A 19,134-nucleotide genomic window follows, 5' to 3' on the forward strand; every position below is an offset into this window, starting at 1 on the left:
TAATAAAATATGGGCTTAATTTGTTGGAGTCTTTAGTTTTGTAAACCACTCGTATTTTTTTTTTTACTTTCATACCTCGTATCTTTATTTGAAAACAAATATATTTTTTTAAAGAAATATATTTCTATTTATTGATGTAAATTTATTGTCTTTGGAACCATTTTCATTGTTTGTTTTTAATTTTTTTTCTTCGGATAACATATTATTGGAACATTATATTTAACAAAATTAAGTATTAGTATAGACTAGGTGTGGAGACCTATGTTGCATCGACACCGACGCAGGACGCGGAATACGACACGACACTCCGATACGTTAATTCTAAAAACTGTTAAATTTCGACACGTTAGGACACGTTTTGATATTATATTATATTTAGTATTCAATAATTTAACAAAAAAATAAAATTAAACTTATAACACCCATCAATTTTGCAAAAACACATAATATATTCCAAATATTTATATTAAACTCAATAAAATTGTAATTCTAATCTATCGAATCTAATAGTTGGAACTCAAAATGCAACGCAACATAACGTTTGAATCTTTTTGAGTCTTTGCAACGAGTATTGGAGTGTCGAAATGTCGGTGAGTGTCGAAAAGTGTCGGACACAACACGTCAGGATTCTTGAAGTGTCGGTGCTTCATAGGTGGAGACTAACACGAATGTGAGTTGATATGATATATTCGCAAGTCATTAGATGTTAGTGAAGATTTTAATAAGCGAAATAATTTTAAAAAGTAGTATGCAAATTCTATCATATTAGTATGAATTTAATAACTTTACGTAATTATAAAATTTTGGAATAAGTTATTTATTTTATTTTTATTAAACACGAGCAATTAAACAATAAATAGTAGAAACTAATGAACTTTATTATATATATGAATCTATTTATCGTATGTTGCATAAGATAATTATCTTATATAATAGAAATAAGATAGTGAGATCCACTTTTTTTTCTTTAAATAATATATTTATTCCTTTATCTCTGTCGTATAAGATAATAATCTCATGCAACATAATTATTTCCCGTATATATATCACAATTGCTCAACAGTAGGGGTGTAAATGGGTCAGGCTGGCCCAGCCCAGCCTACGGCCCGGCCTACATTGAGCCCAGTCCAGGCCCGGCCTTTCAGAAAAGTAGAGTAGGCTTAGACTTATAAAAAAGCGTTTTTAATAAATAGGCCATAGGCCAATTTTGTCAAGCCCGGCCTACAGCCTTGTAGGCTGGCCTATTTAATTTATTAAAATAAAATAATAAAATAATATTTATTTTATGTGCAAAGACACAAAGTTCCAAATATCAATATCTCTTACTTTTTGTGCTATTTTATTTTAGGAAAGAAAAACTTGTCTAATGTCTCCAAATTTTACTTGCTGTTGCAGCTTAATACCATGGAGCAATGGGTACCTTGCTGGATTATGATGTTACTGATGAAGATCTTTCAATAATACTCTTCTTTCCCTTGTCTTGATGGTGGTTTAAAGATTTTTAGATGAATGACATTCTCTTGTAGACTTTATTTCAGCATCCAGTAATTGTATTTTTCTTATTTTTCCCATTTCTTTGACTCTATTCCTCTATGATATACATTCTAGAGCTGAGGTATTATGTTGACTCTTTCTTGTTTGTCAATTTTTTCTTATAAGAAGTACTAGTGCATGCATGAATGAAACTTTCTTTGGCCTATACAATTATTTTTTTGCTCAGTATATATAGTGGGAGGCCTACAAGGCCTGTAGGCCATGTCAGGCTTTCTTATTTTTGAAAATGGGCCGGGCTTGGCCTACAAATAAAGCCTTTAATAGGCCAGTAGGCCAAATAGGCTGAACTTTTTTTGACGTAGGCTTGGGCCAGGATGGCCAAAGCCCAGCCCAGCCCAGCCCATTTACACCCCTACTCAACAGCCTTTGACGTTAATGTTTGAAACCCGTATGCCAGAATGGCTTCTCAACATATTTCAGAGACCTCCATTATGTTTCTTAGTGTGAGTATCTCTTTAGTATCATTTCTCATATAGAGATATTTCTATATACATTTTTTGGTTTCATTTTACTTTTTTTTTTTTTTTTTGGTGGATTGTTTCATTTTACTTTATTTTGTCAACTTATTGCTATCTTTATGGATATGCTGTTAAAATCCTTGTGCGATAGATGATTTTATCAAGTACTCATTATATGAAAAAACAGATATCTTTCCAAAACGCATCACACAGAAATGCTGGCAATAATGCAATGTGTTTCAGAAAGAAAGGGTATCCGTAGAGGATGCATGGGGGAGTCCTTATTTTGTTTAGGTTCTTGTTTAATCTTTTGCATTGATTTTTGTTTGATGCATTGTTAGAGATATATAATATAGACCTTCACCTAATTATTTAAGTTTTTTTGATTAAATTGACATGTTTTACATGTATAGGTAAATAGGCTCGTAATTGTCCATTCTTCAAACTCAATGAGCTTTTGTACGAGAGTGTTAGAAAAATATAATATAAAATCATTGACATGAATTTCATCTAACAAGTTAAAGTTTTGGGTTAAATTGGGTTTTACTTTCATTTGTGTCGTATTCTTCTCTTGTTCATGGGGTAGTTTGTCTCCATATACCATTGGTATACTCATTACTTTGGAGATGTGAGCCTTTCCTCATGGGTGATTGGCTGAAGTTGGCATTGGTGAGTCTCATCCAATTTGTGGTTGGGTTGGGAAGCGCTTCTACATAGCAGCTAGCAGAGCTCTTAGAAATGGTTCAACCGTTCAACAAATATTGATGTCCTCTGTGGCCTTGGGAACTACGGCCTCTTATATTTATTCTGTTTATGCTCTTGTATGGTGCTCTTACTGGATTTTGGTTTCCAACATACTTTGAAACAATTGCTATGCTTATAACATTCGTATTGTTGGCAAGTATGTGGAATGCCTTGCCAGGGGAAAGACATCTGATGCCGTTGAGAGAAGCTAGTAACTTGCTCCCGATACAGCTTTGTTGGTTGTCAAAGAGAAAGGTGCGTGTCACTTGAATTTCATGTGCTCTGTTTCCTTAAGGTGGTTTTTGGTTCGGGATTTTCAAATAGTTGCCTGTGCAAATCAAATTGGCAAAGTAAGACGTCCATGTTTGGTAGACAGTTTTGAAATTTTTTCCCAGTTGTTCTATTTGCATAGCATTTGAGATTTGGTCGTAGGAAGCAAGCAAAAGTCACTGTTCAAACAGTCAACTTGAAGGTGGTATTTTGTGGTTAGCCGGCTAAATGGCAAGAAGGGCAAGCCAAAGCAGACAAAAATACCCTCAACCTTGGCGGTAAAGACCACCACACCACAACCCCTTCTTGATCGAAGACCCCTCACCGCCACCCACCTCTCTCACATCCGCCACATTGTTACAAGTCGAAGGAGATCAAACCGTGAGAGAAGGGATTCAGTTCTTCTAGCTGATTATGTGGCTTAGTGGTTAGTAGTTTAGACACGTATTAGTTGTTGAAACGCGTTAGCTTAGGAAGCATGTGAATAATAATGGCTTACACGTGTATGGACAGATAGCATTTGTAGTTACATTAGTTGGTTAATGTTGAATTGTATAAATACATGTAAAGAGATACTCTTCAGAATCATCTTGAATAATATCATAATTCTTTTCCTCTTCATCTTCCTTTCCTTTCTCCTTTTAAGGGTTTCTCCCTTAACACACATCTCCTTCCCCGACCCATTCTCCAACTGCAGCCCACAACCGTTCAGCCATCTCCACCACCGTCCCTCCTCCTGCCACCCACAGCCCCTTCCCCCCTCACCGCCACCCACCTCTCTTACATCCACCACATCTCCTTCCCCGACCCATTCTCCAACCGCAGCCCACAACCGTTCAGCCATCTCCACCACCATCCCTCCTCCTGCCACCCACAGCCCCTTCCCCTTTTCATATTTTTTTTTATTCCAAGCTTCCAAAACCCAACCAACCACATCGGACAAGTGACCCATCTCCACCATTTTGGAAGATGTGGTATATCATGTTTAGTTGATATCCTGTATATCTCTTGTCTTATGTTTATCTCATCTGGTAATAAATGCGTACACCAAACCTTGCGGACTTCTGAATTAAGCATCATTATATCGTATAGAATATAATATTGTAAAGGGTGCATTTTGTAATTTCATCCTGGTTTCTCATCAATATTTTATCTTCAACCAAACATGAATTCAAGAATTTTCACTCAATTTATCCGGTAATATTTTGCTCAACCAAATAACTTTTTTAAACTTTCTTACCTAACTTACTTTCTCTGCAGATCCCTGGTCATTTCACTAATAAATTTTCTTTTCACTTGAACCAAACGTCCCCTAAGATTTTGTTTAGGAGTTTAGAGAGAAAAAAAAGGAAGGAGATCCAAGAGGTGAAAGAATCAGCTTTCGTGTTGATTATCTTTAATTTTGGCTGAATACTCCTCAATGAAGGTCATTTCATTGCAACACCAAATTAGTACTTGACGATAAATGTTTTGTTTTCTAGGTGGTATATCTATTTAAGAAAGGGAAATCGATTCCTTGCTCATTCAACCTGGTAACACATTTAAAGTTCTTCCTGGTACAAAACTCCCTGCTAATAATGGTGTTGTTACTTGGGTAAGAGAGAGAGAGAGATGTCATTCTAAAATGCTATTATTCGCCAAAAAGACACTTTCATAAAATTGATTCCACAACTGTGCCAATACAGACACTTAATTTAAAAAAAAAATAAAAAATGTAATCTTCTGCTTATTTAACCCCGTGATAGATTCAGAAGATAAGAGAATATATATCCCTTGAACTACAACATAAGCATCTGGAAGTGAAAATAGCGATCAACACGCCGTTCCAACAAAAGCGCTTCAAGATTGGTTCAAACATTATGACTACTTCAGATGGTGCTCGAACAAAGATGCCATCTCAATCTGTACGACAAACAAAAGTTTATGAAACATTAGTTCAACTAACCCGTTAAAAGTTACAAGCTGCAAGACAAATTGTAAAGAACCAATTCAACCCAAAAGCTTAAGTTATTGGGTGAGGCTATATTAATGGTTTTATATATCTCAACACGCCCCCTCACACGAAAGCTCACTGGGCTTGAAAGGTGGACAATGCATAGGCCTACCTACTTGTGCGAAGAAAGAAATTCCACTTGAAAGAAAGTGGGGGGCGATGAGGATCGAACTCGGGACACGAGGCTCTGATACTATGTAAAGAACCAATTCAACCCAAAAGCTTAAGCTATTGGGTGAGGCTATATTAATGGTTTTATATATCTCAACACAAATATTGACATTTCATGAAATCAACCATAAAGGATAACTGCCAATGAGCTTGTAGCTCAACTAATACCTGCTTCAAGTAGTAAGAAATCTCACGAATAACTCAGAATGTTAAAAGTCCCAATGTGTAATAATTTATTTTGATTTTCTTTGTCAGACTTCCAATTCACAATTCAATTTCACAACTACGACAGGAGTGGTTGCATGAGTACGAGCTTGGAGCAGCGGTAAGATTACTCCTTATGATTGAAAGGTCAGGGGTTTGAGTATAAGAAATAGCCTCTATGCAAAAATACAAACGTTAACCTGCGTACAATTTACCCTTATCCCTATGGGTCGACCCTCACCTATACAGATTTGCAAAAATACAAAGGTTAACCTGCGTACAATTTACCCTTATCCCTATGGCTCGACCCTCACCTACACAGATCTACTCTCGCAACTAAGGGGGACTTGTGCACCGACATCTGTCCTTGTTGAGAAGTGGTTGCATAATGACAACCCCTCAAGTTAGAATAGAATGAGATTTTGAGATATGGGGTTGAGTACGTAAGCTTAGTTACAATCTAAATTTTTTCCAAATGGTTAACCATTTTATCTCAAAGCTGGATGAAGCTCTAAATAAGTCCAATTAGAGTATGTAAACTCCATAAGTACCGTCCACCTACTCCTTCTCGAAACACACTTTACACAACTCAAGAGATACCTTTATATAATTTTTTTTATATAGAAAAGGAAATTCATTAGGAAAGATGAGATATGTGGTTAGAGATGCAATTAAATAATTCATGAGTCTTCACTTGATAACCAAACCTTTTGGGGATGGTTGGTTCATGACATGACATAGTCTCTATAATCAAATGGTTACGAATTTGATCTTTGTCAACTCCATTCTTTTAAATAAAAGTTAAATTCAGCACAAAGTAAAGTCGATGTGTACATTATTTTCAAGTTCAAAGGCTCTTGTACGAGGGAGCATGTTGGATTTGTATTAAGCCATTTATGATTCTTCACCTAACAACTTAAACTTTTGGTTTGGAATATGTTGTTCGTGATATATACAAAGATAGGTGGATAATATCCTACATGAGAAAACTACAACAGTCAGTGCATATGAATTTTTTGAAAGCTTTATACAAATTCTGAGATGATTATTGCATAATAACTTTACAATATCAAGTTACCAACTTACAGCAGTCAACGCAGCCTCAGCACCCTTATTCCCAGATTTGCCACCAGCTCGATTTAGAGCCTGCACATAGCAAAAAAAGGAACAAATAAAAATCCAAGTAATAACAATTCTCATCAGCAAAGAATATAATTACATAACCTTCACAGCAAATAATATGGCAGAAGCTTACCTGATCCATATTTTCACATGTTAGGACACCAAATATGCATGGAACACCTGCAAAGTCATTTCAAAATGCTTCAGTTTTCCATGTTAATGGCAATTAATGAAAAAGAAGTGGAATAACAAGTGCTAACAATAGCATTAAATGTCCCCAACCAAAAAACAAAAGAAAAAAGATCAAATGTTCTCTTATAGTCACTAGCTAGAGGAAACAAAAAGTTTCAGTATTTTATTCAGTGAAGATCAATCTTAGAGTCAACTTATGCAGGTAAAGTGTTACTGATTTAACCACAACAAAAAATTATAAAATAACCTCACTATCAACTGATGTTACTCTAGATCTACAAAGACAAGTCTCCATACCAATGTTAGCATGCATATTTTATTTTCAAGAAAACAGACAGCAGTTGAATACTCAAGTATGATTTATTTGTATCTGCACATTACAATTGACATTAACAGAATATAACCTGAGTTTAGACCAGCTGAAAGCACTCCAGATGATGCTGAATTAGCAACTGCATCATAGTGGGTTGTATCTCCTCGTATCTGTTAACAACAAACATTGGTCACAATAGAAGCACAAATTAAGTCAACATAAATAAAGATAATGGTTACTTATTAATCATAAAAATTCTATAAAAGATTTTCATCTATTTGTCAAGATTTATCATACCACAGCTCCTATGCATAAGATTGCGTGATATTTGCCTGATTTTCCCAGTCTTGCTGCAACAGCACCAATTTCAAAACAACCAGGAACCCACACAACCTAAGAGAGAGGGGAAAGCAACAAGTTTCTGTCAGCATTCACTGCAAAAGAAAATGACGCTAAAATTCAGAACAAGGCAAGTCTGCCACAATTCATATATTATTTAACATTCTTTTTTTGTGAGTGAAAGCAATGGCACATAAAATTTTTGTTTAAAACCATGACCAATGGAGACATAATTCTATGACTAGTTGCACCAAGCCAATACTCATAGATGAAATAAATATAAAAAGATTGTTTTAAGATAGAAAATAATAAATGTTTTCAAATTTCAAAAATCTGAAAATGAAGGGTAGGAGAGCAGCGAAAAATGACAGGCCTCTTGTTTTAGCTTATTATGAAAAGCATGCATAATTTGTTTTACATCATATTTCAATAAAACTGAATATGAACAAGGCAATAACATCAAATGCATCGAGAACAGAAAAAGTGAGTAAAACAACAAGTTTTTTCAGAAAGGATACTAAGAGTAGACCCATTATAAAAACATTAGAAGAAGTAAAATATTAAAGCCACAGAATACTAGCCAAAATACAAAAGCAACATTGTAGTTTACAAAAAATTAATATTCAACAACTTATAAGGCAGCTTACTTACATCAATGTCCTCATCTTGAACTGAATAATTCTTGAAAGTACCTAAAGCTCCTTCCAAGAGCGGCTTGGTGATTATTTCATTAAACCGTGCAACAACCTAAAAGAAGAGCATTTAGAAGTGAGCAAAGAAACATAAAACAATCAGAAAATCTTCATGATTACAATCAGGTTTTAAGTAGAAAAGAAATGCAAAATCTTGAAGCAGAATGCGATAACTTCTTCATGATTGACTACAATGTTGTTTCTCTACTTCATATCCCCACCTTTGTTGTTTATCCTCTCCGCACCACCATTCTATTTGCAACTTCCATTCTCTCCAAAATTCTCCCACTTCTTTAAATTTTCATTATTGTCAAAACCTTAATTAATCACCAAGAAGCTACAATGCATAGAAATGGGTACAGTACGATACCTAGTACGAATACGGGTACGGGATAAATTAATTTTCAAAAATGTAGGAATGGGCAAGCTAATATAAATTTAAAAAAAATTAATATATATATATATATATAAATTAGAATTTCATATAAGAAAATACTTTTAAAGAAATAGAGCAGAAACCTGCATATAATATAAATCACGAGAGAACCAGCACCCAAAATATTTAAAAAATAATAATAAACCACAACAGAACCTAGACACATTCTGCCTGACTGAAAAACAAAAACAGGAAAATAATATAAGACTAACAGACTGTTGTCTGTCGTCTGTTAAAAACATTGCATGAAATAGTTAAGCATTGATGTTTGTGGAATACATACCACAGCAAAACGAAGTCCCTGGGTTCTGGTGACAGAGCCTGTAAGATGCCGCACAGCTGCTGTCTGTGAAAAGGATGATCGACCCTTGCTCTGAACAGCAACTTGTGGCTTAATATCAGAAGCTAAAGAAGGAAAGTGAATTGTTCAGTCACTAAAACAGCTTAAATGCATCATAAAAAGGAATGACCACAGTTAAGAGTGGGATAAAGCATCCCGAAATTTTTTTATTCTTTGATGAACAGAATAAAACAAAACATCAAAAAATTGGATTCTTCATTATGTTTTACATCAATCATCAAAAGATCAGAAAGGACAAAGAATATAACCTCGCACAGAAAGCAAAAATGAGAGAGACCTTGAGCTTTTAGCAGCCTTTTGAAGATGTAAAACATTACTACTACCACAAGAACGATCTTGGCCATCACGATGCACAAATCCAAGCCGAGACTGATGGTTAGGAAGGAAACAATCGGTAGAAACAAATAAAGCCATTCTTTTGGTCTAAAGATGAGAGCACCTTCTTCTTGTATATACGGTATATATCTGAAGGCAAAAAGCACCTAGTGAACATAGTAAACATCTTGTTGTTTTAAGTTTAAATACAAAGATTTATAGAACAAAGTTCAGCCCAACAAAAATGCAGCAGAGGATAAATGAATACAATCTTCAACCCAGGATTTCATTAACCTTAATCTTTTCTTCTTCAAAATAATGAAGTAAAATCTTAATCTCAACCATCGTTTGAGTACTTTCTTAACAATGAGTACTTTCTTAACTTCCTGCTTAGCCGAGCAGAATTTTCTAAAAACAAAATTTTCTTTTTTTAAAAAAAATATGTTCAATAAATCACTATTCCTAAGTAGCACAACAAAATACTCATATTCAATGAATATGGCGGAACAAAACAACATGAATCAGAGATCCAAAGTGAAGAACACAACTTAGCTCAAAAGAGTTGGAAAAATAAAATTATTAGCCACAATTCAATAAACAAACAAATTAGTCAACCTCTTTGAGACCTAACAGTAAGTCTAACTAACACCACAAACGTGGGGAAAATGATACATTATAGTTAGTACAATTATATAAGTATATATTTGGTAACATGATAAACAAACAAGAATAACTGAGAGCTAAGAAAATCACCGGAAATAGAGTGGACTGCGACGAGCAGCGAAGTACGGCGCGGCGGAGTGAGATGCAAAAGATGAAAAACATGGTTTGATTTTATAAATGGAAATCAAACAGTTTTCAACGCAGCGTTTTTGGTTTGGGAGAAAACCAATAATGGCAAAAATAAAATTAAAAAAAGAGGTTAGTTGGGGTTAAAGATATATTTATTTGATATCTTCTGAGATACTCAATCTATATTGCATTATTGCCAACCATAACATATTTAATAAGAAAAAAATATTACAACTGTTTAAAAATAAGAATCTGATACAGTGCATAATAAGTAAAGTGAGAATTAAATGATGTAAATTATATAAATTGATGTTTGTACTTAAATTTGACCAAGTTAAAAAGAATACGTTAAATATTTTAAAATATAAATAATTACATTTTTTTTTATTTTGCTTAACTTTAGCCTCTCTTTTTCTTTTGTTTGCACTTAGAGCCCGTTTGTTTGCGCTTCTTAAAAAAGTAATTTTTATCTCTTCCTTATTTTAAAAGTGATTTTTATAAAAGTTAAAGCTATTTATATTTATATAAAAATATTTAATTTTTGAAAAAAATATTTAACTTTTGAGTTTTGCTTTTCTTATAAGTTAAAATTTTTAGTTTCTGGAAAAAATATATTTTTGGCTTTTTTTTGTGACTTTTGTTTTTTTTAAAAGCAGACATCCAAACGAACTAAAAACGAGAAGTACTTTTTTTCTTGAAAAAAAGCGTGAAGAAAAAAAACTCATCCAAACGATCCATCAACAAGTAGTATTTATTTTTCTCTATTTAGTATTAATTAAAAAAAGTGCTTTTTTGAAATTTTTCTACTGTTTGGATGTTAGCTTTTAACGGAGGAAGTTAACAAAAAAAGTCAAAATATTACTTTTTTTTAAAGTCAAAATTTTTGGCTTTTGAAAAAAGCAGAAGCAAGAAGCAACTCCAAAATTCTACAAACCAATTTTACCCATCGTTCCTTGGACACTCTTTGGTTTCCAAATGAAGTTCAGAGGGAAGCAAACAAGCAAACACGTCGGGCAACAAACGGGTGACATGTCAGATGGCAAACAGCAGCGACGGACAGCAAATGGCGACCATGGACAAGGGACTGGATTATTTGCTGTTGTTCCAATGTTGTTTGAATGTCTAATTGCAGGAACCAAAGCAAAAGAGTAAGGAGTTTATAGGCAGTGTCAAAAAGAAGGGATTTGAAATCAGAATAGGACTCTTTTCATCTAGGAAAACAACAGTAGTCAAGCGACGAATGTCGAATGTCAGTTGTTTACGATAGTGACCAGGAATAAATTTCTTGAAGCTAGATTTGAGACATGGTGGCGGCGGCCGGGTGTTTTGAAGAATAGGAAAGAAAAAGAGTAAATACCCTTTTTCTTTTTCATTCTCACAATTTTCGCAAAGTCCCTTTTGGTCCCCAACAATAAAAAAGTTCATTTTGATCCTTAATTCTACAAAAATAGTGTCACGTTTGTCCTTCTGTTACTTGGCATCTAACGGCCCAACTAACAGAGTACACGTGTGGGAACGTTAGTTTGCCGAATCACCGTTAAGTAGTCCAGCGTGGAAGTAATATAACGACGTTTTGAGTATGTCTTATGTCTTCTTGGAGTTTTGAACAGCTAACCCTAGTATCGAATGCCCTATTTGATCCTTGACAAATTTATCGAGGCCTATTTGATCTTTAATACTAAAAAAGGTATTTACTCTTATTACAAAAAAAAAAGGTATTTACTCATAAATTTTTAAGGAAAAGGCCTGCGGAACCAAGATTCCAAATTTTAAGGTAAAGCATCTATCTCTACGATGTTTGGGAATTTTTTTTAAGTTCCTCCTCATCCTTCGTCTTGGTTCATGTAATCTGCTAATACAGAATTATAGGAAATAATTGGAAGATTAGGGGCCATATTTAATCTCCATAATACAGCTTTTCTCACCCATTTAACTGTGACAGTGAGGCTTGAATAAAGAGACGAAGTTATTGGGTTACTCAAGTGGAAAATGGTCAAATTATAGTTACTCCACTTTGTCCGGAACTACAAGTTTAAACCAGTTGAACTACTCATAAAATCGCTGAGGCGAGTCCACATTGATATGTATGTCATCATTTCCTTATTGTCACAGACAATAGGAAAAAGCTTAGTTCAAGGAAAGATGATATCAATAACGGAAATGACAAATAGCTAGTAGGAAGGAGAAATAAAATTGTACCATTACATTTATAGACTAATTTTCCCTTTTCATACCACCTGAATGAATTGAAATAGCATACAAGAAACTAGTTGCAGCTATACCAAAACCAAACCACTCATACGTATGTACATGCATTCTCTTTAAGTTTGATAGGTTGGTTGTTGTGGGAATCAATGGTGACTGAGCAAGAGACATGCTGTCTATGTTTAGAACTCACCAACTTCCCAACAACACTCCCTTTTGATTTCACTTCAAAGAAAAGCGTCATTGGTATTTTCCCATTGTCCACCAAGCCAGCTAAGCTCGCACCAGCGCCATATAAAGGAACCTTGCTTCCTTGCAGGTTGACAGACACTGTTCTGTGACTCTTTCTCTGCTGATAATATTTCTTCAACTGCATCAACATGTATGTGAACATGGAATTAAACAGAAATAAGAGTGGCGATCACTATCAACATCAGAAGCAGAAAGCTCTCTTCTACATATGTTCCATTTGTTCCCCTCAAACCAAACATTCTAAATCAAAGAGTAGTGGTCAGTGTAAGAATTCTGACCTCACCAGTTGCAACTATAATCTCAGATTACATGAGATTCACCGACTTGGAGCTGACATGAATGCCAAAAAATGTTGCAGGGTTATGCACTGTAATTCTCATTGAACAATTTGCTGTCAGCATCTTGGTTGGAACTCCTGTCATGTCTGACCCTTCGCCGAAGTAGAAGTTATGTACTGTCAAACTCTGACAAAAGTGAATCATTAGGTTAGTTGGAAAGTTCATTAATAATGTATAATAGAGAAATTGGCTTCTCTATTATAGATAGATGAATTGGCTTATCTTCATATCAATAACATATAACCAGCAATAGATAGATGAAGAACAAAATTTTCATCAAGACGCACATTATTATCAATTTGTGAAACAAGCAATCCTAAATTGTCAGCTGGAACAATGGGAGAATTTTTTTTAAAATTGAATTGATATGCGCCTAGCATATAAGGAAATCTGAGCCAAAAAGAGAAAGAATGTTGATGAAATCTTGAGAAAAAGAGCAAGAATCACTGTTAATTTGTCAAAATCTTAATCAAGGATTGAATACTGATTTTATGCTAATTTTGTAGGAAAAAGCAAACAAACTGGAGCAAAACGAGGATTTTGCAAAATCAAAATCCACGCTCAAAGCGTGGATCTCACGCTGACAGCGTGGAAGAAATTTTTCAGACAGAAGCGTTCACGCTTGAAGCGTGAATTTGACGCTGAGAGCGTCAGTTTGCGAATTCTCAGACCTCGTGTTTTGCAACGGGGCAATTTTGGAAAAGAAAAAGATTTAAAAATCAAGTTTTTGATTCAGCAATGAGATCTCTATCCAAATTAGAGATAAGATTAGATGATTTGTGGTAAGACTGAATCAAGATTTGAAATTCTAATTTATCAATCAAATCTCCAAGGTTGTTACATGAAAAAAAGGAAACAAAGTTTAAATCAAATACAAACTCTTGGATGGGCTCAATGCCGGTGGTTATAAATAAGGAGATTGGGAGCACAACACAAGAACCAATTCACAACTCGGAGCAAGCAGTAGAGGACTGAAGATCAAGAATTCTTTTCCATTCTTTCCAGTAATTATAGTTTTTATGCTTTCTTTTAAATATTTGTTTATGTCAGATATGATTATGTCTGGCTAAGTTCTTTTATTGTAGTTAGGGTCACAACCCTATGTGAACCTTTGTTATGACGGATTGATTTAAATTATTTTACTCGTTTATATAAATTTCTTTATCTTATCTTGTGCGTATTTGATATTTTCTTTATTAAACCTGATCAATTTGATAGTTGAAAATAGTTTAAGGGTTAGAACCTTAAATAGGGATATTGGGGTTTCTGATCTCGAAAGGAGATAAGATAACTATTGGTATGCATACTAGGGATAGATGTATATTTAATTGCAGATGTTGGAATTACTGTGTTCATTGCTTAATTCTCATGAGGGGTTACTAAGTGATTAGGATTCTAAGTGAGGTTAAAGGGTTAAGTTACCAAGGGATTGAGATTTAATTATTAATATATTGAGATCATAATTATCTGAGAAATTATATAAATAAGTATTTTGTATCAATCCAAAGTAATAAGTGGGGATCATAGGGAGAGTGTTCCCTAACTGCAATTCTTTCTCATATTTTCAAAACCAACTCCATTATTATTATTCTTTTCATTCTTGAAAATACAAAAACTCAAAAATAAGTCTTTACTTTTATGGTTACTAAGATTCAATTTAATTTTCCCAACAAAGGATCAAGTTTTTCAACTTAAAGTGACTGATTATTTTAGTACTTGGTTTTCAATCCCTGAGGAGACGATCTTTCTTACTACTTTACTACTTATGCGAAACGGTATACTTGCCGGATAGCATCAAGTTTTTGGCGCCGTTGCCGGGGATTGAAAATTTCAATATTACAAATAACATTTGATTTTTGAGATTGAATTTTATTTTATTTTTATTATTCTTGTTTGCATTTTACAGGTGCTATTAACAAATTTTTCTGAGTTTTATGCGAGGTAGACTTCCACCTAAAGACTTTTTGCTTGATCCTGAAATTTCAAGGACTGAGAGGAGACTGAGGAAGGCGGCTAGGCAGATAATTTGGGAAGATTTGAAAAGCGTACCTGCACAACCAAAACAAGAGATGGAAGGAAACAACAACGATGATGGTGGCATAGGCCACAATCCACCCCCCAAGATTGTTGGAAAGTATTCTGACACCAGTGTTCAATAGGCCAAACTCAAGCATAGTCAGGCCGACGGTGGAAGCAAACAATTTTGAGTTGAAACCATCATTGATTTCTTTGGTGGCAAGAGCTCAATATTCTAGTGCTAACGAGGAAGACCCTCATGAGTTCATAGATCGATTGCTGATGATCTGTGACACTACAAAGCACAATGGTGTGCCAGCTGATGCTATCAGGCTCCGACTATTTCCTTTTGCTGTTAAGGGAAGTGCTCTCAAATGGATAGAAAGGCAACCAGCAAATAGTATCTCAACATGGGAAGATTTGTCAAACAAATTCTTTGCCCATTTCTTTTCTATGGAGAAATATAATCAGCTGGTGAATGCAATCACGAATTTCCGTCAATTTGAAGGAGAATCATTGTGTGCAACTTGGAATAGATTCCAAGAACTTATTCGGAAGTGTCCACAATGGGAAGGAGACAATGACAGAAAGGTAGCAATTTTCTTTAATGGCATTTCTCCTGAAACAAGGTTGGTGATTAATGGTGCAGCTGGAGGTTCTATTCGGCAGAGTACCTCAGAGCAAGCTCTCAATCTGATAAAGAAGTTGGCAAGAGATGAAAATGAGAGTGTTCCAGCCTCAGTAAAAAGAGGAGTGATAAAACAAGAAAACAATGACACTTTGCTCGCTGAACTGTTATCCAAAAAGATTGATAGTAAGTTTGACAGTTTGGAGCAGCAATTTCAAAAATTCCAAGTGTCTCATGTTCAATCAACTCCTCAGGAAGCTCACAAATCCAGCGAATGCTCTAATTCGTTATCAGATGATTCACCTCAACAAGTACAAGTGAATGGAATATGGTATGACCAGCGGCCTCAGCCGTCAAACTTTCCAAGGAACAATAACTATGGTGCTGGAGGTGGTGGTGGAAATTTTCAGCGAAGAACTCAAGGAGCTGGCATGGATTACAAATCTAATAACTACCAGCAGCCTCCACAAATTCAAGCAAAGGAACCCTCTGAATTGGAAAAGCTAGTGGCACAGATGGCTCAACATTCAAATGCTTTCATGGAGGAGCAAAGAGCCAACAACAAAAATACAAGTGCTTCCATAAAGAACCTGGAGAATCAGATAGGTCAACTTGCAAAGCAGGTTTCAGAAAGAATTCCAGGTACTTTTCCTAGTAATACAGTTATCAATCCAAAGGAAGACTGCATGGCTATTACCACTAGAAGTGGCAAAGTTGTAGCACCGCTTGCAAATCCAATTCGTGATCGTGAGGAAGACAAGGAACAAGAGGAGAAGCAGAAAGGAGCAGTTGAACCAGAGGCTGAAGTAATTGTGAAAGAAAAGGAGAAAGAAGCCGTCATTGAAAAGGAAAAAACATCTTTCTTTGATAAGAATTTCCCATTGACCCATGAATATATAATGGCTCAAGCACCTTACCCAGAAAGGTTCAAGAAAGAGGTTACTAACAAGCATTATGACAGGTTCTTAGACATCTTCAAGAAATTGCACATCAATATTCCTTTTGCAGAAGCCTTAGCAAATATGCCTGGATATGCAAAATTCATGAAGGATCTGTTGAAGAAGAATAAACTGCAAGAATGCCAAACCGTTGAACTTACTGCAAAAAGTAGTGCATTCATTCAGCAGAAGATTCCAGCTAAGCTTCGTGATCCAGGTAGTTTTAATATTCCCATTACTATTGATGATATTGCCATTGGCAGAGCTATTTGTGATCTTGGGGCTAGTATCAACTTGATGCCTCTTTCTATTTATAAGTCACTGGGAATTGAAGAATTGAAACCCACAGAAGTTTCTCTTCAACTTGCTGATAGATCTGTGAGGAAACCTAACGGGATCATTGAAGATGTTCTTGTCAAAGTTGACAACTTTATCTTTCCTGTTGATTTTGTGGTGTTGGATACAGGGGAAGGAAGTGATAAGCCTCTACTTTTAGGTAGGCCCTTTTTGGTTACAGCCCGTGCTCTAATTGATGTTGAGCAGGGAATGATTAAATTAAGGATGCATGATGAGGAACTCAATTACAATGTTTTTGAGGCAATGAAAAGACCAGCTGAGAATGATGATTGTTTTCAAGTTGAAGTGTTTCAAGAGCAACATAAGAAGATGTGTCCACAAGAGATTGATTATGAGTTGAGAGCCCGTGATCATGTTCCTTTTGAAGGCAAAGAAGTTGCTGTGGAAGAGCTTAAAGAAAAAGCTGATGATATAGAAGATAAGCCACCCAAGGTTGAGTTGAAAACTCTGCCTGATACTTTGAAATATGTATTCTTGGGGAATGAAGAGACTTATCCTGTAATTGTCAATACGGCACTATCCCCTGGTCAAGAAGAGGAGCTTGTTGAGGTTCTAAAAGCTCATAAGACTGCCATAGGGTGGTCTATTTCTGATTTAAAAGGTGTTAGTCCTTCTATTTGCACACACAAAATTCTTATGGCAGAAAACATCAAACCTGTGAGACAACCGCAAATAAGGCTTAACCCGATCATGAAGGAGGTAGTCAGAAAAGAAGTTGTGAAGCTTCTTGATGCAGGTATGATTTACCCAATTTCTGATGCTGCTTGGGTAAGTCCGGTTCAGACTGTTCCAAAGAAGGGTGGTGTGACCGTTGTCAAAAATGAAAACAATGAGTCATTCCCAACTAGAACTATCACAGGTTGGAGAATGTGTGTTGATTACAGAAGGTTGAACACGGCTACCAGGAAAGATTATTTTCCACTACCCTTTGTTGATCAGATGCTGGAAAGACTGGTGGGCCATGCCTATTACTGCTTTTTAGATGGTTATTCAGGCTACAATCAAATTCCAGTAGCCCCTGAAGACCAGGAGAAGACAGCCTTCACTTGCCCATTTGGAGTCTTCGCTTACCGACGAATGCCATTCGGCCTCTGTAATGCACCTGCCACCTTCCAAAGGTGTATGCTCTCTATTTTTTCTGACATGGTAGAGCGATTTTTAGAGGTATTTATGGATGACTTCTTCGTCTTTGGTTCTTGTTTTGATTCTTGTTTAATTAACTTGTCTAAAGTTTTGAAAAGGTGCCAAGAGACTAACCTTGTTCTGAATTGGGAAAAGTGCCATTTTATGGTTAATGAAGGTATTGTTTTGGGGCATAAAATCTCCAGGAATGGAATTGAGGTTGATAAAGCTAAATTGATTTTGATTGAGCAACTCCCTACTCCCATTAATGTTCATGCTGTTAGGAGTTTTCTAGGACATGCAGGTTTCTACAGGAGATTCATCAAGGACTTCTCCAAGGTTGCTAAACCATTGAGCCAGCTCTTGGTGAAGGACTCCGAATTCAAATTTGATGATGCATGCCTGAAGTCTTTCACCATATTGAAAGAAAAGCTTACTACAGCTCCTGTGCTTACAGCCCCTGATTGGAGCCTTCCTTTTGAGCTCATGTGTGACGCCAGTGCTTATGCAATTGGTGCCGTCCTCGGTCAGCGTAAGGAAAAATTATTACATGTCATTTACTATGCTAGCAAAGTCTTGAATGAAGCTCAAGTTAATTATGCCACAACTGAGAAAGAGATGTTAGCAGTAGTTTATGCACTGGATAAATTTAGACCTTACATGTTAGGATCCAAAATCATTGTTTTTACTGATCATTCTGCTATTAAGTATCTGATAGCTAAGCAGGATGCTAAACCACGATTGCTGAGGTGGATGTTACTCTTTTAAGAGTTTGATTTGGAGATCCGAGACAAGATTGGGGTGGAGAACAAAGTGGCAGATCATCTGCCAAGAATCCAGGAGAAAGAGCTTCAAGATATTCCTGACAAAGAAATCAACGACTATTTTCCTGATGAAAAAGTGATGTCTATTCACGTCCCTCCATGGTTCGCAGACTTTGCCAATTACAAAGTTGTGAAGGAGTTACCTGCTAATCTTACTGGGCAACAACAAAAGAAATTTCTGCGGGATTTAAAGAGGTACTTCTGGGATGATCCATATCTATACTTTCAATGTGCTGACGGAATCATTCGTAGATGTGTTCCTGACTCGCAAGGATGAGATGCCTCTGAATAGTATATTGGAGGTAGAGTTGTTTGACGTGTGGGGCATTGATTTCATGGGCCCATTTCCCTCGTCTTATTCCAACCCGTACATACTGGTGGCTGTTGACTATGTATCCAAGTGGGTTGAGGCAATTGCCGTTCCTACTAATGATGCTACATCAGTGGTAAATTTCTTGAGGAAGAACATTTTCACAAGGTTTGGGACCCCAAGAGCGA

General features: G+C 35.7%; 1 protein-coding gene and 1 pseudogene across 3 annotated transcripts; both read right to left on the reverse strand.

The window, feature by feature from the left end:
* Positions 1–4,585: 4,585 nt before the first annotated feature.
* Positions 4,586–10,055, reverse strand: LOC133304471 (6,7-dimethyl-8-ribityllumazine synthase, chloroplastic). Of its 3 annotated transcripts, none has more exons than XM_061504512.1 (9): positions 9,918–9,950; positions 9,098–9,331; positions 8,772–8,893; positions 8,012–8,107; positions 7,319–7,414; positions 7,113–7,191; positions 6,650–6,696; positions 6,481–6,540; positions 4,586–4,928 (listed from the first exon to the last, which is right to left on the reverse strand). In XM_061504512.1, exons 2-9 carry the CDS (start codon positions 9,261–9,263, stop codon positions 4,890–4,892), a joined length of 705 nt encoding a protein of 234 aa, XP_061360496.1. In that variant the 5' UTR covers positions 9,264–9,331; positions 9,918–9,950; the 3' UTR covers positions 4,586–4,889. The 3 variants fall into 3 exon arrangements, with proteins under 3 accessions (XP_061360496.1, XP_061360497.1, XP_061360495.1); XM_061504513.1 differs by lacking the exon at positions 9,918–9,950 and adding an exon at positions 9,780–9,824 and having other exon boundaries at positions 9,098–9,314; XM_061504511.1 differs by having other exon boundaries at positions 4,587–4,928; positions 9,098–9,314; positions 9,918–10,055.
* Positions 10,056–12,252: 2,197 nt separating this feature from the next.
* LOC133304458 (uncharacterized) lies at positions 12,253–12,895 on the reverse strand (annotated as a pseudogene).
* Between the last annotated feature and the right edge of the window lie 6,239 nt (positions 12,896–19,134).

The sequence above is a fragment of the Gastrolobium bilobum genome, unplaced genomic scaffold (assembly GCF_033153095.1).
Source record: "Gastrolobium bilobum isolate Gb01-03AN ecotype WA unplaced genomic scaffold, APGP_CSIRO_Gbil_v1 utg11839, whole genome shotgun sequence".
NCBI classification, from domain to species: domain Eukaryota; kingdom Viridiplantae; phylum Streptophyta; class Magnoliopsida; order Fabales; family Fabaceae; genus Gastrolobium; species Gastrolobium bilobum.